Raw genomic sequence first — 27,172 nt, 5'->3', positions numbered from 1 at the left:
GCAAAGAAAAAGCAAGTGGTTTACCACCATACAGACCATACGACTGCGCCATAGACCTGCTACCCGGAGCCAGTCCACCTCGGGGTCGAGTGTACCTGCTCTCCCAAGCTGAACATCGGGCCATGGAGGAGTACATTCAGGAGGCTCTCCAACAGGGGTACATTCGACCCTCCACGTCCCTCGCGTCAACTGGGTTCTTCTTCGTAAAAAAAGTAAGGAGGGGGCCTTTAATGTATTGATTATTGGGGCCTCAATCAGGTGACAGTGAAGTACCGGTATCCTCTGCCACTAGTTCCCGCAGCCCTAGAACAGCTAAGGTCCGTGACCATTTTCACAAAGCTAGACATACGTAGCATGTACAACCTGATCCGCATCAGGGAGGGGGACAAGTGGAAGACGGCCTTTAGTACCACCACCGGGCACTACGAGTACTTAGTCATGCCGTATGGGCTTGCTAACGCCCCCTTAGTGTTCCAGAACTTAATCAATGATGTCCTGAGGGACATGCTGGGGAGGTGCGTCATCACCTACATTGACGATATCCTAATATATTCGACATCCCTGGAACAGCACATCAGTCATGTCTGGCAAGTATTGTGCCGCCTACTGCAATATCAGCTTTATGTAAAGGCTGAGAAGTATGAGTTCCACCAACACACAATCTCATTCCTAGGGAATGTCATTAGTCCGAAAGGAGTTGCCATGGACCAACGCAAGGTTCAAGCGGTGGTGGAGTGGCCCACGCCCCGAACCATCAAGGAGTTGCAACGTTTCCTTGGTTTCACGAACTTTTATCAGCGATTCATCCGAGACTTTAGTAAAATATCACAACCCCTGACATCCCTCCTGCCTGGTAATCCCAGGCGGCTCCTTTGACCCCAAACGCCCAGGAGGCTCTGGATAAGCTTAAGCAGGTCTTCACCACGGCCCCCGTCCTCAGACACCCGGATCCCTCCAGACCGTTTTTCATGGAGGTTGATGCTTCTGAGGCAGGAGTGGGGGCCATTCTGTCTCAGAGATTCAGAGACGAACCCAAGTTGCACCCCGTAGCATTCTTCTCTCGAAAGTTGTTGCCCGCTGAATGCAATTATGACGTGGGGAACCGAGAACTCCTGGCAGTTAAATTGGCCCCAGAGGAGTGGAGACACTGGCTGGAAGGTACTGTCCACCCATTCATAATCTATACAGACCATAAAAATCTAGAGTACTTGAGGACCGCCAAACAGCTCACGCCCCGCCAAGCTCGCTGGTCCCTGTTCTTCTCCAGGTTCCAGTTTACTCTGTCATATAGGCCAGGAGCAAAGAACACGAAGGCCGATGCTCTGTCTCGAATCCACTCCCCTGAAAGTCGGGTGAACCAAGATTATATCTTGCCCCCCTCCTGTATTGTTGCCATTGCCATAGAGTGGACCCTAGATCAAGCCTTAGCTCGCTTCACCGATTCGCTTTACGAATCCCCACAGCATGTCCTCCCGGTAAACAATTCGTACCGAAATGGTACCATCTGGAACTCATCACTTTTGGTGGTTCCACATGCCTAGGGAGGTACAGCGTGTTGTATCCTCATGCTCCACCTGCACTCAGTCTAAAGTGCCGCGTGCTCTACTAGCCAGAAAATTGGTACCTCTACCCACACCTGTACGCCCGTGGTCCCACCTGGCTCTAGACTTCATAATGGACCTGCCGGAGTCACAAGGTAACACTGTGATACTGGTGGTCGTCGATCGGTTTTCGAAATCCCTGCGCCTAATTCCACTACCGGCCATCCCATCTGCCTTTGCTACAGCCGAACTACTTCTCCAACACGTGTTTAGATACTTTGGCATCCCGGAGGAGATTGTGAGTGACAGGGGTCCGAAATTCACGTTTCGCGTCTGGGCCAGTTTCATGGAGAAGATAGGGGTCACCGTTAATCTCACGTCTCGTTACCACCCCAGGCCAACGGACAGGCAGAACGGGCCAATCAAGAAGTCATATGATTCCTCCGAACCTTTTGTGCCACCAATCCGGAGGACTGGGGCCACTTCCTCCCGTGGGTGGAAAATGCACAAAACTCTCTACGACATTCCGTCACCCAGCTCACGCCCTTTCAGTGTGTTTTGGGCTACCAGCCGCCATTGTTCCCCTGGAACGCCTCCCCCACTGACTCACCAGCGGTAGATGAGTGGTTCCACCGGAGTGAACAGGTCTGGGAACATGCCCATCAACAGTTGGTGCAGGCCTCCTGAACCGCCAAACAGAAGGCGGACTGACACCGGAGGAATCACCCCAACTATCAACCCGGGGACAGGGCCCCTTCCGGATCCTGAAGCAAATTACCGCCTGGACCTGCCCTAGCACAACTGCATCACCCTGTCATTTCATGTCTCTCTCCTCAAGCCAGTGATACCGGATCCCTTGGCCACGGCGGTGCCGGATGACTCACCACCGGAACCGCTAGAGATTGAAGGCCGCCCATCCTACCATGTCCGCAAAATCCTGGACTCCAGATGTAGGAGAGGAAGACTCGAGTATCTGGTGGACTGGGAGGTATATGGCCCAGAGGAGCAGTGCTGGATCCCATCCCAGGACATTCTGGACGCAAACTTGCGAAGAGACTTCCATGCTGCTCACCCAGATAGACCGGGACCCCGGAGGAGAAGGAGGCCTCGTAGGGATTCGGCTCCCGGAGTGAACTCTTTGGGGGGGGGCTCTCTGTTACGTCACGTCGAACTCGCGGCTGCAGTGCTCAGGATGCAGCGCCGCCTACAAACATGGCAGACGAGAACTACACTTCCCAGCCATGCCCGCGCTCGAGTTTGCCGGAGTACTGAGTGCGAACACCTGTGCTTCACCCTAAGTTATGAAAGGCCTCGTTAATGTCAGCATTTCGCGAAGTAAACGCTCAGTTATCGTAACTCAGTCATTTGACCAAGCCTTTGTCTACATTCTGGATTTTCCTGGTTTTCGGATATATCTGCCTGTTTATCGTTTACGATTCCCTGCCCTGCCTTGTTTGGATTGTTTGCCTGATTGCCTGATCTTCGTCTGTCTTCCGTGTTTCCTCTTCTGTCGATTCTACATACGCTAACCTGCCTGTCCGTGCTTGTCTCCAAGAGGTATCGTTACGCTATGTAACAAAACGTCAGTTAAAGAAGACCATGGTGTTGTAATTTTATATCTACAGTGAACGGAGGTGAGACCAGTCAGACAGGGTTTACAGGAAAATACATGGAAATATTTCTTTCTTATTGGCTGACAGCTCTCAATTCTGCCAAACGTTAGCTCACAGTCAGTGTGAGGAAAAATGGATATACGGCGATTTTTTTTTATCAGTATATGGGTTTAAACTGAAACAGTAACATCCTGTCGTGCTGAGCAGGAAAACAAGGTGTGTAAATGTCTATATGAGATCGTGAATGTGTATAAGTTATGTGAACATGATATGAGCAGAGCATAAGGACAGCTAACACACTCTGCATAGCACTGTTGCAGCTAAACCCATACAAGCTTAGTTAGCTTAGTTGTGCCTCCCCTTGGCTAGTGACACCAAACTAACCTAGTCTTGTGTTAGATAGCCAAAAAGTTTTATATTTTATCATCTAGTAGTCATGCAAACAGTGATAACACCTGAGGCAAGTTTTATGATAGATCCAACTTTTTGTACTATTTTCACATTTTTTAAGCAATTAGTTCAAATGTATACAAACAGTCTATTAGAAGTAGAAGTAGGTAGACCTTAGAAGTATGTTTAAATAAGGTTTTTTTGATGGAGAAGAATCTAGGCTCAGCCCTGGATGATTAACAGTTCAGCTAATGCCCTTGTTGCGAATCCTTTAGAATTTTCTACATTTCTGCATAAATATGTAATATGTAATATTGGATCATTTTCCTCAATAAATAAATGACCAAGTACAATATTCGTCTCATTTTTTAATTGGGTTCTCTTCATCTATGTTTAGGACTTGTGTGAACATCTGATAAAGTTTTACGTCATATTTATGCAGATATATATAAAACTCTAAATGGTTCACAAATTTTCAAGCACCACTGTAACTACAAATCCATTTACATATGAAACTGGGCTTGAATTCAAGAGAAGCTAAATGCTATTAATCACTAATAAGCTGTAAACTCACCCCTCCTACTTACTCCTGCATACAGTCCCTCACAAAATGAAAACACACATATTGTGTAAACTTTCTTCTATTCAAAGTAATTGAAAGTTGTTGCTGTAGACACATCAGTCTTTTGCTGCATATAGGTTTCTTACATCTATGCAGCACTGAAAGCCAGAGAGAAAAGGTGAGGCTGCAAATTCTGTTTTATGTCTTGCTTTAATGGAATCCTCATGGAATATAGAAGTAGAGCCAACAGATTCTTTAATATCATGAAATAATACATAGTTGCAATCAAAATTATTCAACCCTCATTGCAAATCAGGTTTATTGTAAAAAATGTGCCGACTTTCAGCTGTTTGCAGAGAACAAATCAAACAAAAGCAATTGAAATACTTCAACACAATGAATGCTTCAAGTGTTTCCCCAAATTCAACTGAAAAATGCAACTTATAATGACTTCTCCAGCCTCAAAATGATTCAACCCCCTGAATAGAATCCCTCACAACAGCACAAATATGCAAAACAGGTGTTGTCTCAAGCATATCTGATGCAACTAATCAAGGGCTTCATTAATTGCACCAGGTGTGCTTGAGCTGGAACATGTGAAATACCAGAACTGGTAGGTTTTTTTGAATTTACAATAAAACAAGCTAACTGCCTGCACAAAGTATTGTACAATTACGATATAATATGTAATGATAACGTTTACAGTGGCTTCATAAATTGATTAAAAACATTTTTGTAAAAAGCACAGCACACCCGATACACATTTTTGTCCTTCATTTTCTAGAAGTAGAGTTAAAAAAGCTTTTTTTGTTGTTAATTAAGAGAAGGTACAACATCTTGCACCGACCATTGTGACCTGAACGCACCTCATTTCGTAATTATGACCTCGTAATCACATAAATTTGTAAATACATACTTCCCAGGAGGACTAGAATGCACAGTTATTACTGTCATGTCTATGCCAGAATCAGTGTCAAACTCCATCCCAGAATGCACCACAAGCTTCAAACATGGACTCCTTGGATTACAACACCCACAATCATGGCTGCGTCCGAAATTACATACTACCCTAATACACAGTTGGCAAAAAGCAGTACGCTAGAGGGGTAGTAGGTCCGAATTCTCAGTAAACGAGAAACAGTAGGCGAGAAATACCCGGATGTCGTACTGCTTCCAGCGAAATTTTACAGTATTCAACCAATGGACACGACATTAGTCAAAAATCCCATAATGCAACGGGACTTGTGCGGATTGCGTAAGACAGCACGTCTTTTATGAATCACCGGAAGGAACTACGGACTTCAATTTCCAGCAGCCACTGCACCTCTGCATCATGGTCACTTGCACTTGACTCTCATCCCGGTTAACGAGAACCTGTGTGTATTTAAGTCACGGTTTGTGCAGCACTCGGTGTCGGGCTTTGTTTGTCTGAGATTGTCACGTTATGCTCCCCTGTGTCTTAAGAATTGGCTTATGTTTATTTTCCTTGTTCACGTATGCTTAGTGTCTTTTGTGTTTGGTTTGATCTCTTATTAATCTTTGAATCTGCAAGTGCATCCGTTTCTGTCACATTCGTGACGGCATCGGCTCTTTTTAAGTATTAAACCTTGGTTAAACAGGTCTTGTTTAACAATACCCAAATAAATTGTTAACTTGTTGAAGGTGTAAAAACGAAAACACAGCGTTTGAAACCAGCCTTTTTTGTGATCTCCATCATGCCTTAGCCAGACAAGCTAATGGCAATGAATTTACCTCAGCCTGTTAACACTGCCCACATTAAATGACTAATTCAGTTAACTTTCCTGATGTGCATTTTGTGGTAGTGCGGTTGCTTTAATCTGGTGGTTCCTTTAAAATCTTTTGTGTTTATGATGACATCGAAGGTCACATGACAATGCCAACATGGCAGTCCAGGATTATAGTCATACTACACATACATACTGATTAGTACGTAGTGTTTCAACAGCCGTGCAGTAGGTACTGGTTCGAGTGCATTACGTACTGTCACAGTACGCAATTTTGGACGCAGCCCATGTTCAATGTCATGTTCACAGTCACCAGATTACAGATCATACACACCTGGACCCAATCACCACCTCATCTATATAAGCACACTCCAAACACACACACACACTCACACTGTGAAATAGGCGCTCAGCTGTTTTCACAACTGTTATACCAAGTCTTTATTTCGAATGGCTGTTCATGATATTTTGATTCTTGACTGTTTGCCTTGATTCTGATTATGTGTTGATCTCTAATACCCCGTTAGGTCATCGCCTGACCTCATGCCTGTCTCTCCACCTTGATTATGTTTAGTGTTTTGGGTTGATTTTTTTTTGTGTTCACCAGTCCTTTAAGTAAAAACATTTTTTTCCTGCAACTGTTGCTGTTTCTGCTGCCTGGCAACTACTTTATTATTATTATTATTATTATTACCCTATTTTTTTTAATGGATAAAAGTTAACAGAGGGTGGGGATCTATATTAAGTAGGCCTTAAATAAGGCTTTTGTAAACTAGGAAAATTGATAATATGGACTGGGCAAAATAATCAAGCACAGTCTCTGTCAAGTAATGATTGGTGGCTGTCTTACACACAAGTGTTACTAATAAATCAATAGCCAGAGCTGATTTTGTTTAGCCTACTTGCTTGGCTGGAGTCCACTGTGGTGATTATATCCGAACTCCTCTTTGACTCTGACACTGGATAAGCTGCACTCCTGCTCCTCAGCCTCTGACAGAAAGCATGCTGCTCAGAGGAGATAATGAACTGACAATGACTTATCTTCCTCTCCTGCCCTATGTAACCCCTACATATTACTTCTGATACCACACATCCAGCACAGAATAAGGTGCTAGTCTTCATGTATTAGAAGATTGGTGAAACTAGATTTTATATTATTCTATAAAAGTCCTGTTTGCCTATGCAGGAAGAGCCAAGCCTGGAATATGAGTCAGATACTAATTTAATTCACCAGACCAGGTGTTTAGTTTCTGTTATGTGGCTGTTGTAGGAGAGATGGAAACCTTATAAGGATGCTGCCTGATGACAGTTTCTCCCAAGATACTAAATAAAATAAGCATGACTAGACACCATTTCCCAACAGTATGGACTGATAAATCTTCAAAGGTCAAGGATAAATTATACAAATATCACTGAGATAGCTAATGCACACTGTGAAACCTTATTCTTACTGGCTTGGCAGGGGTGGAACCACTACTCCAAAAGTGGTGGGGCAAAATTTTTGTCTGAGAGAAGAGGTACATCTATCATTTAGTGCTATATGGAGCCAGGGTCTGATTATAATACAATAACAGGGCACAACACACCTTTTAATGAACGTCAGAGTAGTTTGTTTTGACCCCACATGCTTCATTTTGTATTATACTCCTCAGGCAGCTAATAACAGCAAAAAATGTTCACATTCTGCAATAGGCTGTTTGCCACTGTAGTCATTGTCTGTTTCGCTAAACATTTTTTCCAGCAAGCCTTACTTTATTTGAAGAATTTAATTTTATGAATGTTCCTCTACAACCCCTGGCAAAAATGATAATGTACAGATATGACACAAAACAATTTTTATCTAATAGCTGAACATTCTGGTTTTGTGAAACATACCTCAAACAAGTTAAATGAAATAACTGTAATTAATGGAATATATATACTTTTTCCAGATCAAGTAGAGGAAAATTTATGGAATCACTCAGTGTTGAGGAAAATTTTTTGGAATCACCTTGTACAGCAATTGACATTCCTAAAATAAATACCAGCACAAGTCTAAAAATGCATATTAGTTTGTAGTTAAAGAGAATGCTTACAGACCTTAACAGTGCTTACAGACCTTAACCTTGGACCTTTTGAAAGGAAACATGGCCCCAATAACAGAGTTGTCATTTGAAACAATGGAAAGGATTATAAAACTCCTTCTCGAAGGAAATACAACACGGAATGTGGCAAAAGATGTTGGTTGTTCTCAGTAAGCAGTGTCTAAAATTTGGTGCAAGTATAAACAAAATGGGACGGTTATAAAAGGAAAATATATTGGTAGAGCAAGGAAGATGTCAGAATAGAAAACTCAGAGTAATATGCCTGGGACTTTTGTCTGGTGCCATTCTAATTAAACATATGAAGATGACTGCCAGAAGAAAACAATCAAATTTCCCCACTCATTTATGATATGGGGTTGCATGTCAGGTAAACGACCAGGGAAACTTTGGACACTTTTCTCATTCCATCGATAGAACATAGGTTTGGTAATGATGAAGTCATTTTTCAGGATGATAATGCATCTTGCCACAGAGCAAAGAGTTTTAAAGCTGTTCTTCAGTAAAGGCATATCAACGCAATGACATGGCCAGCAAGCAGTCTGGATCTCAATCCCATTGACTTGTCCATGACAAGGCTCCATCCTGCAAAGCTGAACCCGTTGTTCGAGAAAGTTCGAGCCAGCTTAATGGAGAATATTGTTTTTATTAGTGAAGTCCATGCCTCAAAGAATTCAGGCCGTTAGATCTAAAACTATTTATTATGAGATCTACACAAAAATAGAAGAAATCAGAAGAAAGCATAAACTTTTTCACAGCACTAGATGGATGGATGGATGGATGGATGGACAGACGGACGGATGGACGGACGGATGGACACACACCGATTGGCCATAACATTAAAACCACTGACAGGTGAAGTGAATAACATTGATTATCTCGTTACAGTTGCACCTGTCAAGGGGTGGGAAATATTAGGCAGTAAGTGAACAGTCAGTTCTCAAAAGTCAGTTGATGTGTGTAAGGATTGAAGTGTAAGGATCTGAGTGACTTTGACAAGGGCCAAATTGTGATGGCTGGACAACTGGGTCAGAGCATCTCCAACATGGCAGGTCTTGTGGGGTGTTTCCGGTATGCAGTAGTTAGTACCTACCAAAAGTGGTCCAAGTTAGTACAACCGGTGAACACGGCACCAGGGTCATGGTCGCCCAAGCATGGGGAGCAAAGGCTAGACCGTCTGGTCCGTTTCCATAGAAGAGCTACTGTAGCACAAACTGCACAAAATGGTAGAAATGCTGTCAGACCACACACTGTATGACAGCTTGTGTATGGGGCTGTGTGTATACAGTCCCAATTCTATAATTCAAAGGCCAATACTATGTTTTCACTATACATTGAAGATATTTGGGTTTGAGATCAAAAAATGAATATGATAATAAGATAGATCAGAGTTTCAGAATTGAATATGATAGACCACAATTTCAGCTTTCCTCATATTTACATCTAGATGTGTTAAACAGCTTAGAACATGGCACCTTTTGTTTGGAGCCACCCATTTTTTTCAAGTGATTAAAAATATTGGAACATGTGAGTGATAGATGTTTCTTGCTGCCCAGTGTACCATGTGTTAGATCCCAGGGTGTAATTCCTCTTATTAATTTATTATATATCTGCAGTAATACATGTTACTGATGATTGTATATGTGCTGAGTACTGTAGTAATGTTTTTTGTTGTAGTTTCTCTCTCTCTCTCTCTCTCTCTCTCTCCCTCTCTCCATTACTGAGCTTAATGAACACCAGCTGACTGTGCATGCCATCAACTTCTGGCTGGTCTGATTTCCTGCTGGAAGTAGAGTCAGTGGATAAAGCTGGAGAAGAAACTCAGTTTCAAACAGGCCTTTTGTCTCCATGCTGTTGAGGCTTTGTTTTCGAGTTTAGCAAGTGTGCTATTGTTGCCTTTGGAGGTTATGTAGTTGTTGCCTCTGCTACAGTACAAGTTGTTGTTCCCTAAAGTAGCTAGTACCAGCCTGTTTATTTTCTATGTTTAAGTAACAAAACTAGAGAGCTAAATTGTATTTATTTTTGATGGAAGCTGTAGGGAGGTGGATGCCATTTTTGTTCATATTTCTGTTTTCTCCTATTTTTGGTTAGAAAGGGAGTGACGTTAGAGATTTGTTGTTAATTTGAATTAATATGTTGTTTTGCCCTGGTCCCCTCCTGAAGCCCTTTTTTGAAGCTTACCTTTTGTGTCAAAAATGTACAAAATAAATCTTGTTTATGTATCTCTACAAAAACTGTGAGTTCATTAAGTACAGGGACAACCTTCACAGGACAAAGGTGAAGTTATTACAATCCACCATTTGAAGAAAACTTCAAGGGCAGAAATATAGAGGCCATACCACAAAATGCAAAGCACTCATCAGCAGTAAGAATCGGAAAGCTGGATTGGAATTCACAAAGAAATACAGATATGAGCCACAAAATTCTGCAACCAAGATTAACCTCTACAAAAGTGATGGAAAGGCCAAAGTGTGGAGAAATGAAGGATCTTTTCATGATCCAAAACATAGAAGCTCATCAGTCAAGAATGGTGGAGGTAGTGTCATGGCTTGAGCTTGCATGACTGCTTCTGGAACAGGCTCACTAATATTTATTGATGATGCAACTCATGATGGTAGCAGCAGAATGAATTCATAAGTCTTCAGGAACATTCTGTCTTTCAATTTACGGAGAAATGCATACAATCTAATTGGGGGTAACTTCATCATGCAGCAAGACAATGATCCAAAACACACTGCCAACTCAATAAAGGACTTCTTCGGGGGAAGTTTTTTGACTGGCCAAGTCAATCACCAGATTTTAACCCAGTTAGGCATATGCCTCCTGAAGAGGACAATGAAGGGAGAAACCACCCCAAAACAAACATCAATTGAGGCAGCAGTACAAGCCTGGAAAAGCAACACAAAAGAACAACTTGATGCAGTTATTGCAAGCAAGGGATATGTAACCCAATATTAAGGGTTATTTACTTTAATTTACGTAAAACTTGACTCCCAACAGTTTAAATTTGACAGCATCTGTCCTACAAGCAAACATTTTCTACATTTACAGTATCTGGAAATCTCCCTTATCCAAAGTGGCCTACAGAGGTGCTTTGTAGCCTCCATCAAATTTCCCAATCCTAGTACAAATAGGTCAGGATATGCGAATACTTCCAAGCTAAAACCCTCTTACACAGGAGTTAGTACTGTTTCTTTCCCCTTAAAGCTATGGAGGTGCACTGAATGCATTTATGGTTCTAAATATGGCAGTAGGCTTCTCACTAAACCATTTTAGCCAGTAATTTATTAATATTAAATGTAAATTGGCCCCTTGTTCATGCAATTGCATTTGAACCTTTCTCTACAACTCCGTTCACCACTCTAATGCCTGTTCCTAGCACAGGACCAATCTGTTTTCTTCAATAATTACACAGTGTTTTTTGTCATCCTATTCTTGCAGCTCAGCCATTTGCTGCTCCACTTAGCTTGACAGTAACAGATGTGAAAATTGCATCTCCTATCAGAGTAAACAACAGCTGATAACAGTCGAGAAACACTGTTAGATATGGAAGAGGCATATTTGTTTCAAATTAGTTTATCCACAAGCCTCTCCATGCCTGCAAGCAGCCACCAGCTCCAGCTGTGAACTATGAGCTCACTATAACACGCAGTTAGAAAGCATACATAAGTGAGGGATATTGTACTTACAGTATCACATACAGTTCAGCAAATGTAAGAGCTCTACTGACTGCTTCTGCATGACTGTAATGAACCTACTGTTAAGCATTAATGCTATTACAATACTTACAAAAAAAAGTTTTTTATTACTATTTGCGTATAAATCTCCAAATAAGCAGCTATAACTGAAAGGTAAGAAGAGTTACCTTTAATGTTTAACCATTGATGATTAATTTATGGCTATAAATAAAACACTTCAAAAAGTGTTTTGTTTTACACTAGTGCTTCACATTACCATTTTTTGCTAACGCCATGGACTCTGAACAGATGAAAAATCTGTTTTGAGGTTGATGTGAGGAGAATAAATGCATACTTTACTGTCCATTTGTATTTAAAATCTGTTTTTGCTACCATTTGCTAAAAGATTTACATAAATGCATGTGCTAAACTGTGGAAGAGGATTTGCTACAGAAGCCAAACTGGTTTATGGTTAGATAACTAGAAACAGTTAATAACATAGATTTTTTTTCCCTCTATGTTTATTTGTTCTGCTACAGTATTTTTTCAAGTACTTATTTCACTCACCTGAGATTTACTGGGTCTGCATATGAACTGCAGGGCACAATCTGATGACCTTTACTATATATTATACTACATGGCTAAATATAAAATAAAATAAAATAAAATAAAAATCAAGTCAGTGAAAAAGTAGAAGAAAGTAATGGTCAGGCATTTACAAGTAATAGATTCAGTGCTGTCCTCTTCATTGTAAGAGGCAGGCAAGGGCGTAACCATGGTATGGACATTGGAGGGTCCAAGCCCCACCCCCCCCCACCCCCAACCCCCAACATCCAACATCCAAAGTTTGATACTGAAAATGCGCATATTTAGAACGTAGTTTTAGGATTACAGTTACCGTTTGAATTCACGTGATTTCTGAGTAATAGAAGCTTCCACAGCATGGGGAAATTGTGGGCTGCTGTGGACATCCTGTGGGAAGATGTATTCTCTGCTCCATAACCTACCATGAAACCTACCATACCAAGTAGAGGTGAGCTAAAATGTGTGCAGGCAAACTACACACGCTAACATTTAAACATGCAATCACAACTTTTAAACCAACTCAGAAAGGATGGCTACCTATGAAACTAAATTCATCACTATATATGTTGTAAATGCAATTTCCCCACGGATGCTTCCAAGCAAAGGCATTCAAAGGGAAAAACATTTTAGGAAATTTTCTAAGAGTGTGATACAAACATGTAGAATCTTTACAGACACATGCAAGCAGGCTACTTCCGATTCACCTCTTACAAAGTAGTGAAAACGCTATCAACATAAGAAATGGTTAATTTACTCAAATATTTTTCTATTTCAACAAGACCCACTAGATGGTGCGAAAATGCAAGAAATCGCACCTGCCAAATAGAATTATGCATTTTCCAGGAGTAGCAAATAGAAGAGCAATTACTGACTTAGATGATCATTTTAATTTGATAAACTGAATATTCTGTTTGTGTAACTGGTGTCATTTATGATGTTAATGTCATCATGCTGTTTAGCTTGCTATGTAATAAGTGTACAAAGTGTACAACAATATATAGTGATAACCTGAAACGTTAGCTATGTAAAGGGTACTGGAGTTTTCTTTTCTTAATTCTAAAGACAAACTGCCATAACTAGTTCTGAATGGATAACTACAATATGGCCACAACTCAGACGTTAGTTCCATATCTCTTGTTGCCAAACTAGAACATCTCAGCATTATGTTGAGCCTTATATTTGTAAAATCACTTAGTTGTTCTTAGCCCAAATGTAGTGTAAAGGAACGAAATGCTGTGTAACTTTCCTCACTTTCACTCGCATTTTTAACAGTCTATCACAACGTGAGGGTTCACAACGAACTCGGTGGGAGGATATGCAAGTGAATGTAATGTTAATGGTCAAAAACTGGAACTGACGTTAGCCTAGCCTACTTCGTGGGTGTGCAAATATCAAAAGTTAATTGACGTTCTTAAGAACAAACCAAGCCATGGTATGATGCCTTCTATACTAAGCTAAGGTTACCTACTATTTAGGTATCTAGTTACTTACTGTCTGAAAAAAAAGCTCGTATTTTCTGCTGCACTTTTCTACACTTGGCTGCTGTCTCCATTTCTTACAGACTGAGCTGCTAAAATATATCAACAAACTTGCGTTGAGTATGGGCGCAACCAAGTGTACAATTGGAGGGGGGCACACACCTATTTTCCTTAAAAAACGAAATATATTAAAAAAGAATAGACATAAATAAATAGAATAGATGAAGAAAAGACAGATCTGTTCATTAAAGGGGGACATATAGAAAATATTTTCTACTGTATATTGGGGGGACAGATTGGTATTTCCTCAACATTGGTGGGGAAACGACCCCCCCAAAGAATGCGTGTTTATGCCCATGGAGGCAGGTATGGCTTAAGGCATGAAGGTGAATGTGAATGAAATAAATGTAAATGATAATATAATGTGCAGATTTGCTGTTGTTTTATTTAACCGAAATATGATAAACGAGAAAATACCAATTCATTTGAAAGAGGAAAAAGGACTCAAAACAATTTCACAGAAATTACCATAGAGCTATAGAGACATGGTCAAGGTATATTTGTTCCACTTGTCCATCTGCAGTTGTCACATTCAATGTCCTTAGAGTTGGTTTTCTTTTTGGTGAGTAATGCAAAAATATATTGAACCTGACACAATTGGCCAATGCATATTGAAACAGATCCTCTGTCTGTAGCTGTGCAGATACACGTATGTTGTGCATAGCACTTCTGTTGACACATTGTGGTGACAATAATGACGTCAGAGTAGTGTGAAATCATGTTTCCATTTTGAATCTGCTGCTCAAACACTGTGGTGTTAGTCATGACAAGCAAGTGCAACCTTTTCTTTCCTGCAAGTGGATTTTAAGGATGGGAGGTGATAAATATGCTAAACACCTCCTCCCAAATTAAAATGCTTGGTGAAGTTCTATTAGTCTCAAGAAAGGTGTAACATTTTATAAGAGAAATAAAGCCGTTCTACTGACTAACATGTCAGTAACTATCACATATGCTTTAGGTCTTCTTTACCTTACAGCAGTGGTCTCCAACCCTCTTCCTTGAGATCTACCTTCCTGCAGGTTTCGTCTCCAACTAAAATCTAACACACCTGTTTTATTTGATCAAGAAATTCTTAAGGCAATGATTAGATGGCCATGTGGGCACGATAATGGTTGGAGCTAAAGGCTGCATTTGAATATCCCTACTACCCTACTACACAGTAGGTGAAAATCAGTACTGTTTGCCAAAGGAATAGTATGTCTGAATTCTCACTATTCATAAAACAGTAGGCGAGAAATACCTGTATGGCCTACTCCTTCCACTTTGATTCTACAGCATGGAACCACTGGACCCTGTAGATACTGTGCTATTACATAATGCAATGGGACTGGCACGGAAGAGCTGTCAGAATCTGCGCTGCGTAGTATGTACGGATTCATGCTTACCACTTATACTGATCAGTACATACTGTATCAGTGGTCAAGCAGTAGGTACTGAATTGAATGCAGTAGTACTGTCACAGTATGCGATTTCTGATGCAGCCACTGTCTTCAGGAAAGTAGATCTCCAGGAACAGGGTTGGTGACCACTGCCTTACAGAGACTTTATGAGAGCAGGCATTGTAAAAGAGATCTCTGTGGCTATTTGTCTTATTGAGGTGCCTTGAAGGCTGTCAGAGTTATGCTGGGACTTGGTGGGGTTTGTGGAAAAAGAGTGACATGAGGTTGTGAATCTCTGCTCTCATCCTCAACAGATCCCTCAAGTGAGCTATGCTTCCACAGCACCAGAGCTGAGTGACAACACCCGGTATGATTTCTTCTCTCGAGTGGTTCCTCCAGACACCTACCAGGCCCAGGCAATGGTGGACATTGTACGACACATGGGGTGGAACTACGTTTCTACTGTAGCATCCGAGGGAAATTATGGTGAAAGTGGGGTGGACGCCTTCATCCAGAAGTCCCGTGAGGATGGTAAGTGTCGGCCTATTGAACTATTGTGTATTGTGTATTGTTCTTTGTCCTGCTGTTGGAAATTATTCTTACCAGGGCTGGCTGGCATAAATAAGGCTCAATTTTTGGCACTGTCAACCAATGGCATTAATTGATTTTTTTCCCCCTTTACTATTGTGCAACTAAGAGCAATAACACCACAAATGGTTCTAAGTAAAAATACACAGAATGGTATGATTTAGAGGGTGGGGCTGAATTACAGAGGAGAAACTAGAAGCAAACCTACCAATCGAAGTACAAATTACAGTATGTCTATTACTGTATTTGTAATAGTTTCTATAATGTCTATGATTAAACACTGCACTATAAGGCTCAACCAAAATGGTTTCATAATAGTAGCTGCAAGTTACTGATAGTTAGTAGAATTTTTAGCCCACCCATTCAATATTGTTCCACTACTATTTAACTTTGTTTACAGACAGGATGTAAAGGTTTTACAGTAAATTGCTTATAAGGAAATGGACAAAATCCCTGGAACACTGACTCTGAGGGTTTCTGTGTGATGTTATTTATTTGCTGCTATGTTGCAACCTTCCAAGCCTCTAAAGTCATAGGAATTTCTCAGCACAACTACACATTCAGCTTGATTGACAACTTGGAAGATGTTTTCTGCCAGTTGTCAAAGGAAATGCTTGGCTTTATCTCTTGTCACAGAGCTCTGAGACTAGAATAACAGGACCCACCTCTTGATAAAGCCCACTGTAGGTATTCCCCCATTTCCTCATATCAAATGGTGCAGAGTGCATAGGTTCTTGCTTTGTAATAAACACTACTAGAGATAAGTGCAACACTACAACCTGGCAAAGAGGGTAATTTAAGTAAGTGAAGATCTAAAATTCGACTCAAACAGTCAAGCATGGGTCAGTGATTTCCCTCCTGAATCACACCTGATTCAACTCATTAATTAATTACCAAGGTTAAAAGATGCGGCTGTGCAGAATAAGCAAGTAAACTTGAACCTAATGAAGCTGAGCTGGACTTCCCATGTGATCTCTTGCTCTGCACTAATAAATAGCTAATATATTTAAACATTAAATTGCTGCATATACAGGATTATTATTTGTGCATTCATTTTACTTTATTTAACTCACTTTTCTAAAGCTTACTTTGACATCTTCCAAGATTTATTTTCAGTGAAGGGAAGTTTCCATGAGCAACCATTCAACCTCTACCATCAGGAGCGCCGCTGGGGTTTCTGGGCCCCCTGGCTAATTTGTACTCCGGCCTCCAAGCCCCCACCCCCTGATTGCCTTTTCTTATTGCCATGTGTAATAACAATTATTGCATATTCAATAAATTTGAACTGTCTATTAAATTAATTGAAATTATGCAATTATAACTATATACAAATAACTATATATACAGCACTAGTAATTATCACCATTGTACTCTCTCTCTCATACACAATATTCCCCAAGCACCAAGAACAATGAACATTATTATTATTATTATTATTATTATTATTATTAATTAAGTGAATAATAAGTTTCAGACACCAGCAGTTCCAGAAAGAAATGCTACAACAGTGACAGGATCATTGAATCAGTGAGTTGAACTTGAGAATCAAATCGGTTCTATTCGTGAATGAATCTTGCAAACTGGTTTTATCAACAAGATTCTCCAATTTATTGAAATGAACCGATTAAAAAAACGATTCAATCACAATTCGGACATCATTACAAGACTTCACTCTTAAACTCACTCGGGACAATTTAAGCAGATTTATATGATTACATTGAATTTCGATTGATTCCTCAAAGAAAGCTGTTGCAAGGTTTTGGAAAGCCTGAATATATAAAACACTGGACTAGTTTTATTATCGCTTGGTGCTTTTCCATTCTTTTTGAAGCTCAATGCTCCATTGCTTGATTGCGTGTAAAACATACAGTCTTGGAAATTGTGGGTAAGAATAAAAAGGTTAAACATAAAATTTCTATTTTATGTTAACTAAAACAGCTTCATACGGGCTACCTTCTGAATCATAGCACAAAATAAGGAACATAAATCACCTTATTTTTTTTTTTTTAAAGTGGGTGACTAGCTGTCTTCCCCGTCTTGCTCTCTACTCTTTTTCATGTTTTTCTTTATACAGATTTTGTCTGCGCTATCTCTTGCCATCTACCTGATGCATGTGACGACTCACAACTGTGAAGTGCTGCATTTCTGAATAATCCGCGAACGTCTTAAGGGGACACACACATGCACTTGACACAGTCTGAGGGTATTCATTATAGCCTGCTTCTTAATAGATTATTGTGCAAAGAGGCCATTTAAATACCAAAATCATACAGGAAAGTATAGTGGGCCCCGTGTCTGACCAGGGCCCTTTGTCCTAATCTTCCCCCGTTACGGCAACCCTGTCTACCATCACAATGAAGCCATTTCTTAGTACATTTGTTAGTTTGCTTCGTGTAGAGACAGTACCCATACACAAACAATGAACACAGTGATGCAGTTGTTTAGTAAAATAACGGTTTCAAGCCTTTGTGCTACTAAATGTGCACACTGGTGGCAGATTTGATTTGAAAGTATCAAATTACCTTCAACAATAAGAAAGACAAATCAATTTGGAAGCCAGGAAATATTTAAACACCATGAAATTAAACTGCAATTTATGGAGAGCTGAAGTAATAAGATACTCTTTTGCAGCAAATGTATTTTACTTCTTATAGCCTTGGAAAACAGCAATGTGCAAAGCCAAAACAGACAAGCTCATATCCCAAAGGTGCCATTTATTTTCTTTAAGCCAATACACAATTCAAATATAGTTCACATTATGATTCCCAGAGAATGAATATTATCCAAATATATTTCACTAGGTTTTGAATGAGAACAATCTCCATAACCCTTCAGGGGCACAGAGCAATAGCGATATCATACTGTGTAATATTACCCTGAAATTTTCTATGAGAATCATACATTTTACTACCTCTTTCTCACATTGAGTTAAATTGCATTTTAGTAGAACAAATGGTAGGATGCATTTTATCACATGGTAGGGAAACTAACATCAGCTATGTAATTATTTTCTGAGTCCACATCTGCACTAGCTAGATATAGAATAAATGGTGTAAGAAACATTGGGAATGGGACCCCCCCCCCCAAAAGAAAAAAAGTGTCAGGCATAGGAGAATAAGCCATTTATTCTTAGGTGGGTTGGAGTGGGTAGAAAAAAATAATGATTGTGGGACAAAGAGAGATAACAGTTAACCAGTTTGACAAGGTTTTTTTTTAACTCAGAAACAAGAGATCACCACCTGCCCTCTTTTTTATTATTATTATTTTTTTTATCAGCTCATGCCTCCAAATTGGACAGTTTGTGAGACTGAAATTACCTAGATGAACTTGTTCTGAGTGAAGTGAAATTAACTGCTACCGGCACTCCTCTTTCATGTTCCCAAGTCCTTTTCCATTTAAATGAATAAGCTTTTCTGCCAGGCAAATTTTATTCACGTTCAGTCAGCCCACTTCTGGCTTGTTTTATGCTACAACTCGAGTAGTCTAAATGTTGTGATTGAAAAGAATTGGCTGCTATCTTATTTATTCATTTATTTACGTAGAAGTGGGAGTGAGTAAAAGTAGTAAAGAGCATATATATAGAAAGCTAGCTGCTACTTTAGCCATTATTGCTACTATTTTCATACATCAGCACCCATTAATAGAGCTGCGAATCTCACACCTAATATGATAGTCTTTTTAGCCTAATTCTTGAAAAATGCCAGAAAAGTGTAGCTAAATGTACAGTAGGACAAAATGGTCATAAGCATCATGATAAACCAAGATGAAACCAGTCAATAGGTTTACTGCTACTGACCCATTTAAATCTTGGACATACTTATAAAAATAATCAGGATAGCTAAATACTAACAATTCCAAGACATCCCAGGTTATATTTCAATTCACACAACAGGTATCAGCATTAACACAACTATAAAATAAATTGATAATGAGAAACTTAAAATTTAGTGTATAGTTCTTGTTTTGAGTTCTCAGCAATACCTACTGTACATCCACTTGCTGCGAGTAAGGGTGCTGGTGTTTATGGACGAAATCTTATTTGATGCTCTAAATCAATGACTTCAACTTAGAAAATTGTTTCTTTCCATGATGATGGCAGTGTTGATATGTCTGATATACAGGATGTTGTATGGACCTGGTAAAAAAAAAAGAAGAAAAAAAGTCCTGCAGACATACGAGCAGCCAGGAATCTCTGCAACACTCTGCTCTCTCTTAATAACCATGGGGGTGTTTGCGTATCTACCCTAGAAGCCAAAAGAGCAAGTGAGCAGGATAACAGTTTCAGCTACAGATTTGGATCTGCTGTATCATGAAGGCTGTTCTTTAGAGCTCTGTTGATACAGATTTTAACATACTTAGCAATGCAAATATTGTGTAATATGATGCCTGACTGTAATGTGCTATGACATAACTGTTATTATGTACCATTCAGTACTCAAGCTGTTTTCATTTTGCACTGCCGATTTACCCTTTAACATGATCAGTAATGTCACATGGAATTGAGTGAATCAAATATATATCAATGTGGGAGCCGAGTGTTGGTTGAGGAATATTTTCTCCTATTTTTAACCCAAATGGATTAAGTGCCAAGATAAGATAAACTAGACGATCAGGTATAGTATAGAACAAGTTATTACCTTATTCCAGGGTAGTGAATCCTCACCACTGGGGGCTCTGGAGTCTTGAAAAGTGGAATAGAGAGCTTCTTAAAGGTAGATCAGTTAGTTTCTTTGAAGAAAAAAATAAATAAACCTTGTCTATTTTTCTAACTTCATTAACCCCATGAAGTTTCAGTAAAATTTGCCAAAAACCCCTATCCAAGGCATACCCAAAGTTAAATTAAAGTTGTTCTTGAACCATTTGGAGTACATGCATGGTTTTGGTCTCTTTTGAAAGGGGACACTCTAAAGTGTTTTCCTCATAAGAATCACTGTAAGTCCTACGGATATTGAGTAATAGAAGTTTGAACACACTGAAACAGAAGGGTTTTTTTCCGCTTGATTTTTTTTTTTTTGCATACAGATGCCTGCAGATGCCTACAGCTGAAAGTTATTAGCTGGAAAACACAATTGGACCACAGCAATTGAAGCCTTTCCTAGTCTAAGTTCAAATTTGATAACAGTACCAAATAAAATTTATATTTTTATAAGGGTATGTCCATGCGATTTTTTTCCCCAAAACCTTTTGGAGACTCCAAAGGGCCCTTGGTAACCATGCACACATAATTAGTATAAAAGGCTGCTACTCTTGATTTTTCTTATAATTATCATATCACATACCCAGCAATCTACAAAATGTATATTTGTATGTATTTTCATATGTATATTCATAATTGAAACCTTTGTGCACTTTTACACGTTCCCTTGCCATTGTTACAAAGCTTTACACAGGGACTTTTAAGTTGAAATGTTGAAACACACCCATGAAGCAAGACATCATTCTTTTCAGCAGTTCACTGGCTACACGATGGTCCAGTCAGCTCCCCAGCCACCATTATGCAGCTCGCGCTATTCACGCATTAATGGGGAACGAGCTTCTCTTCAGCACAGACTCTCATTGGATTTTGAAGCCTATAGACGGGACATGGAAGCTCCTGTTGGTTCAAATGAGGTGTCATTCGATAGGTGACCATTTTGAGCTCTAGCGATTAGGTGTGTTCAGTTGCGCGCTGAGGAGATATGGAGAAAAACATAGTCTTCTGAGATAATTTGGAACAACACAGTAGAAGTTTTATTGATTTAAAATGTGTTTTTGACAAAATATTTTTACATAATTGGATTGTTTGGACCTTTGCCAGTGTAACAAGACTGTTTGTGTCCAGATGTTATGGATCAGTGTCTGTTATCTGGCTTCGTAGGTGAATTGGCTCTGTTTGGTGTTCCTTTGTTTGTATTCTGGTGGTCTGACAAAGTCATTGATTGTAGCTGCTGTTGTGATTGTATTTAAACAGTCTATATCACTCGAATGAAAAGATTCTTAGCTTTCCAACGGTATATTGCATGATTATATACGTAGTACGTACAGGTGTGTAAATGGCACAGATCTCCTAATAACGTTGCAAAAAAGTCCTTTTCTCGAATCTCTCTCAAGGATTCGTTTTATTACAGAAAGTTGTTACAGTAAAAGATAATATTCAAAATTAAACAGATATCAATTCTCTATTTAACAATAACTAGATCTACTTAAAGCTTGTACATAATAAGTACCAATCCTGGCTGTCTCCTCAGTGAATGATCTTCGCCTGACATTTGGCCAAGCTTGGTTTAAAACATGCATGTATATTTATTGTTTAATATAGCTAGAACCTCCTATTACATTTCAAGAAACAAAATTTTTTTCAACCACTAAGTGAATTCACACAGTGGGAGAATTCACACTTCCCTGTGTGAATTTCCACTTCCCATTTTGACCTGTGTTGCTACACGATTATACATTTGCAGAACAATAATATGTTTGTAATGCCTTGACCTGTGTGATTTCTTGCTTCCCATTTTGATCTGTGTGAATTCACACTTCCCATTTTGGCTGGTTTACTAGACGGTTAACTTGTGAAACTCAGCCATACATTGCTGTACAATGGTCTCTGAATTGAGACTTTCCATTTCTTGGGTAACCTGTTCATTCCATATGTCGACATAGTTCCTGTTTTTTCTGTTCTCTCTGATTCTTTGTTGTAGATTATGTTCTTCAATAAACAAAAACGTCTGGGTTATGCATATTAACCCTGTTCCCTGAGAAGGGAACGAGACGTTACGTTTAGCATAACACTATGGGAGCACCCACGCATGCGACCGGCATCTGAAACTTGTGTAAAATCATGCCTACTTATAGGCCTGCCATGATCAGGTGACGTGGTGACGTGTCAACCATGCCGTCAGCCTCTATTATCTAAAGTGAAGACGCAATTCACAGGCCTGCCCCAGTATGACAAAGTTACCCAACATCTCGTTCCCTTCTCAGGGACCAGGGTTACATGCGTAGCCCAAATGTTCCCTTTCAAAGGGAACTCCACGTTGTGTTTAGCATAACACTATGGGAACGAGAATACCCACTCTGTCATACTGAGGGTACGGCCTGTTCAAAAAGACCCAAGCCCAAGGGTCACTGCAAGACACTTGAGCCCGGGGCGGAATGAATATCCAGGCTGTAATATCGAGTGAATGTGTGTGGCGTAAACCACCCTGCAGCAGCACACACATCCTGTAAGGATACCCCGTTTGACAAAGCCTTCGAGGAGGTGACCTCCCTAGTGGAATGAGCCCTTATGCCCAGAGGCGTAGCGAGACCGCGCATCTCATAAGCGATAGAGATTGCTTCCACTATCCAATTAGAGATGCGCTGCTTTGACACAGCATCACCTCTACTGTCGCTGCCACGCTGACCAGCAGCTGCTCCGACTTACGCCACTGGCCGGAGCGGTGGATGTAAGTACAGAGAACCCTTACTGGACACAGCAGGTGCATTCTCTCTTGTTCCGGTGTGAGGAACAGAGGAGGGCAGAAAGCCTGCAACACCACAGGCTGGGCAGCAGATGTAGGCACTTTAGGAATATAATCCGGCCTAGGATACAGGAAGGCCTTGGCTAATCCAGGGTTAAAGTCACGGCAGGAAGAGGCAACAGAGAGAGCTGGTAGATCGAGCTACTCGCTTGAGAGATGTCAGGGCCAGCAGAAGAGCTACCTTTAGAGTCAGAAGCTTCTCAGAGGCTGACTCTAAGGGCTCAAATGGGGCACCCGACAGACCTTCCAGGACCACAGAAAGGTCCCAGGAAGGTATGCGTGGCCTGCAGATGGGCCTCAGCCGCCTGACAGCACGCATAAACCTAGAAGTTAGAGGATGTTGCCCCACAGAGGTTCCATCAACAGGGGTGTGGCTGGCCAAAATGGCAGCCATGTAAACCCTGATTGTAGAAGGAGCCCACCCCGCTGAGAAACGTCCTTGTAAGAACTCCAGGACTGTAGCTATTGCGCAGTTCACTGGGTCTAGCTGGTGTTCCTCACACCACAAGACAAAAAGCCGCCACATGAGCACATACAATTTCCTCGTGGATGGTGCTCTAGGGTTCAACATGGTCGCTACAACCTCAGTTGAGAGACCAGAATCTATGAGCTGGCCCCTCAGGGGCCAGACCCACAGTTTCCACAGTTCCGGCTGAGGGTGATAAATCAGCCCTCCGGCTTCAGACAGTAGATCCCTGCAGATGGGAATCTCCCAAGGAGTGCCATCCAGCAGTGATATTATCTCTGAGAACCATATTTGAGCCTGCCAATAAGGTGCTACTAGCAGCAAACGTACACTGTCTTGGTGAACTCTCGCCAGAACTTGTGGGAACAGAGCGATTCTGTTGGGGGAAAAGTGTACAGATCTGACCTCGGCCATATGTACACCATGGCGTCCAGCTCTAATTGTGCACAAGGAGTGAGGGCGAACCACAGCGGGCAGTGTGTTGTCTCCTCGGAGGCGAACACATGCAGTCCCGCTTGGCCAAACCTCCGCCATATGGATTCCACCACTTGTGGATGGAGCCACCAATCCCTGGGCCTTAGCCCCTGCCTCAACAGGATGTCTGCCTCCACATTCCAGTTGCCCAGAATGTACACTGCACTCACAGACAAAACTTTCCCTCTGCCCAGAGAAGAATTAGTTGTGCCTGCCTGAACAGGGGGCGCGGACATAATCCTCTCTGCTGGTCAATATATGAGACCACCGCTGTGTTGTCTGTAAACACATGGTGACCTTTCAATTGAGGAAGAAGGAATTTCAGTGCTAGAAATATGGCCCACATTTCTAGGCAATTTATATGCTGCTCCAGATGAGGGCCACTCCAGAGACCGTGATCTGGACAGCTGTCTAAGACCACGCTCCAGCCCGTGAGGGAGGTGTCTGTCATTACTGACTTGCGCTATGGAGACATCCCTAGAGTGTGACCCAAGGCTAGAAACCAGGGACACTTCAAATTCTCAGAGCACGTAGGCATCACCGTGTGACACTGATTACTCTCAGAGGTTTCGTCCTCGGACGAAACCCCCAACTTCTCAGCCACCACTGAAACGGTCTCCTGTGCAATAGGCCCAATGGTATGACACTGGCTGCTGCTGCCATAAGCTCCAATAGTCTCCCATAGAGACTGGAGGGGATGCCAAGATCCAGCTTTATCTTGCTCAATGTTGATAGGATTGACTCTTCGCATGTTGGGGATAGAAACGCCCTCATCATAGTAGAATCCTTATAACCCCTAGAAAAGTTGTCCACTGCACTGGAGAAAGCATACTTTTCTGAGGTTCAACCTGAGCCCCAAGCTCTTCATGTGGGCGAAAACAACATCTTGATGTTGAACCACCAGTTCCCTGGATTGTGCTAGAATTAACCAGTCGTCCAGGTAGTTTAGTACACGGATTCCCTGGAGTCACAATGGAGCCAGAATGACATCCATGCACTTTGTGAAGGTGTGAGGGGATGAAGCTAGCCCGAAGGGAAGAACCTGATCTTGGTAAGCGTCATCTCCAACACAAACCCCAGGAACTTCCTGCAACTGGGCGATATTTCTATGTGGAAATATGCACCTTTTATATCTATTGTCACAAACCAGTCCTCAAATTGAATCTGTGGAACGATAAGTTTGGGCATCAGCATCTTGAACCTGTATGTCCGAAGAGTACAGTTCAAATGACACAGATCTAAAATTGGCCGCATACTCCTCTATTTTTTGCGGACCAGGAAATAACGGCTGTAAAAACCTCCCTCCCTCAGGGAACGGGGTACATGTTCTATGGCCCCTTTGTCCAAGAGGGATCTTACTTATTGTGCTAATGTCCGGCTGTGGTCTGTGCTGACTACTGTGTTGAGCACACCTCTGAACCAGGGGGTCGAGCTCTAAACTGGACCTGGTAACCCTTTTCTACAGTAGACAGAACCCATGGAGACACATTTGGCAGTAGTTTCCATGCTGCCAGACAGTCTTTTAGTGACATTAACTATTCCACATTCTATTGGAGGGAAAGCATCAGATTTTCCTTGCCCTGTGACAGCTCGCTGACCAGAGAACACTGAAAACTTGGGACAGCCTTGGCTAGGGGAGGCCCTACAGTAGCACTGGGGGCTAACTGCCTTAACAACCTCATGTCCCCTGATATGTCCTTGCACGGCCCCTCAGGACCGCTCTTCTTTGTCTGCTTGGCCTTTATGACCATTCTCAGGTCAGGCCTAGTAGCAGGCCACCTGGTTCCCCTGGTTGTCTGCGTGGGTTGGCGGGCTGCCATACTTGCCTTCTGTGTCTCCCTCTCACTAGCGCTGGCCCGGGTTCCACTCATGGATGCCCGGGTGAACGTGACACAACAGGGAAGGAACTGGCTGAATGCCGTCATATGTTGAGCTCACTCAGCAGGTCTGCTTGGTAGGCCTGCAACACTGTCTTTGGCTGCAGTGACCCACAAGCAAGACTACTACTGCATAGGCCTTGCCAATGCCAATGCCACAATGGCCTTACACGGTGGCTTGGATGGCAAAGCCGGCCCCCCTAAATTACCTGCCGTCGATGGAGAGAGGTAGCTCGCAAGCGCCTCCTCCACCTTTAGCATAGCTAAATAGCCATGCCATTCATTCCCCACAATGGCCGAATAATCCAACATCGTGGGGTTATAAATATGGCTTATGCATGGTTTTTCCCAGAAGCCTGATATTTTGTCATGCACTTCTGGAAGAAAGGGGAGTTTTCTGCAGTGTGAGGGATTTACTTTCACTGGGGAGAAAAAAGCTCATCCAGCCTTAGTAATCACTTCAAGCAGCTCTTTATATGCTGCTCTCAGTTTTTAGCACACCCTTCTGGCTCCTCGGAGTCAGAGAAGAATTATTACTATTATTTTTGAGTGTGTGGGTTTTTTTTTTTTTGGTTTTCCATAGTGGAAGGAGGAGTCACAACGCAAGCTCCAAAATCCAGCGGAGAGCCGGACCTGGAAGACAGAGCAAGAGATAGAGCAGCGCTCGTCTCTGGCTCCTCTTCTGGATCAATAAGAGATTCCCCGGACCTGAAACAGCTAGCTGCCTCGGCAACGGCCGGCTCAGATCCGCGAGGCTTTAAAATCCAACTCGCTTCGAGTTGAAGAGAGCGAGTCGCGATCGGAGCTGCCTAATCTAGGCGTTACAATGCACAGTCAGACCTCTCGAGGGCTGCTGTCACATGCTCCAACCCTAGACACTTCACACAGAAAGTGTGCACTGCTCCCCGTGATGAAACATCCACAAGGCGTAACACACTTCCTGAATTCTCTCACTCATATTTTTCCCTCTTCCTTTTTTTTCTTCTCTTTTTTTTAAAGGGATAGAAAAGTCCAGAGATTTTCATAAAAGATAGAGAGGAAATGAAGTGTCTTTTTGTTTCTTTACACAAACAACCAACATGCAGTCTTTCTCTGAAGATAATAAGGCTGATGGCACGGTTCACAGGTGGCATATATATATATATATATGTGTGTGT

General features: G+C 41.6%; 1 protein-coding gene across 1 annotated transcript in view; it reads left to right on the top strand.

The window, feature by feature from the left end:
* The window catches only part of grm4 (glutamate receptor, metabotropic 4), a 129,712-nt gene that overhangs the window by 49,184 nt on the left and 53,356 nt on the right, over positions 1-27,172 (top strand). Inside the window, exon 2 of the mRNA XM_053635952.1 lies at positions 15,426-15,642. Coding sequence (XP_053491927.1) covers positions 15,426-15,642 — 217 coding nt within the window. The remainder of the gene's footprint in view (positions 1-15,425; positions 15,643-27,172) is intronic.

This window comes from Ictalurus furcatus, chromosome 11, assembly GCF_023375685.1.
Source record: "Ictalurus furcatus strain D&B chromosome 11, Billie_1.0, whole genome shotgun sequence".
NCBI lineage: Eukaryota > Metazoa > Chordata > Actinopteri > Siluriformes > Ictaluridae > Ictalurus > Ictalurus furcatus.
Note: the sequence above shows the minus strand (reverse complement) of the source record. Positions and strands in the feature narration are given on the sequence as shown.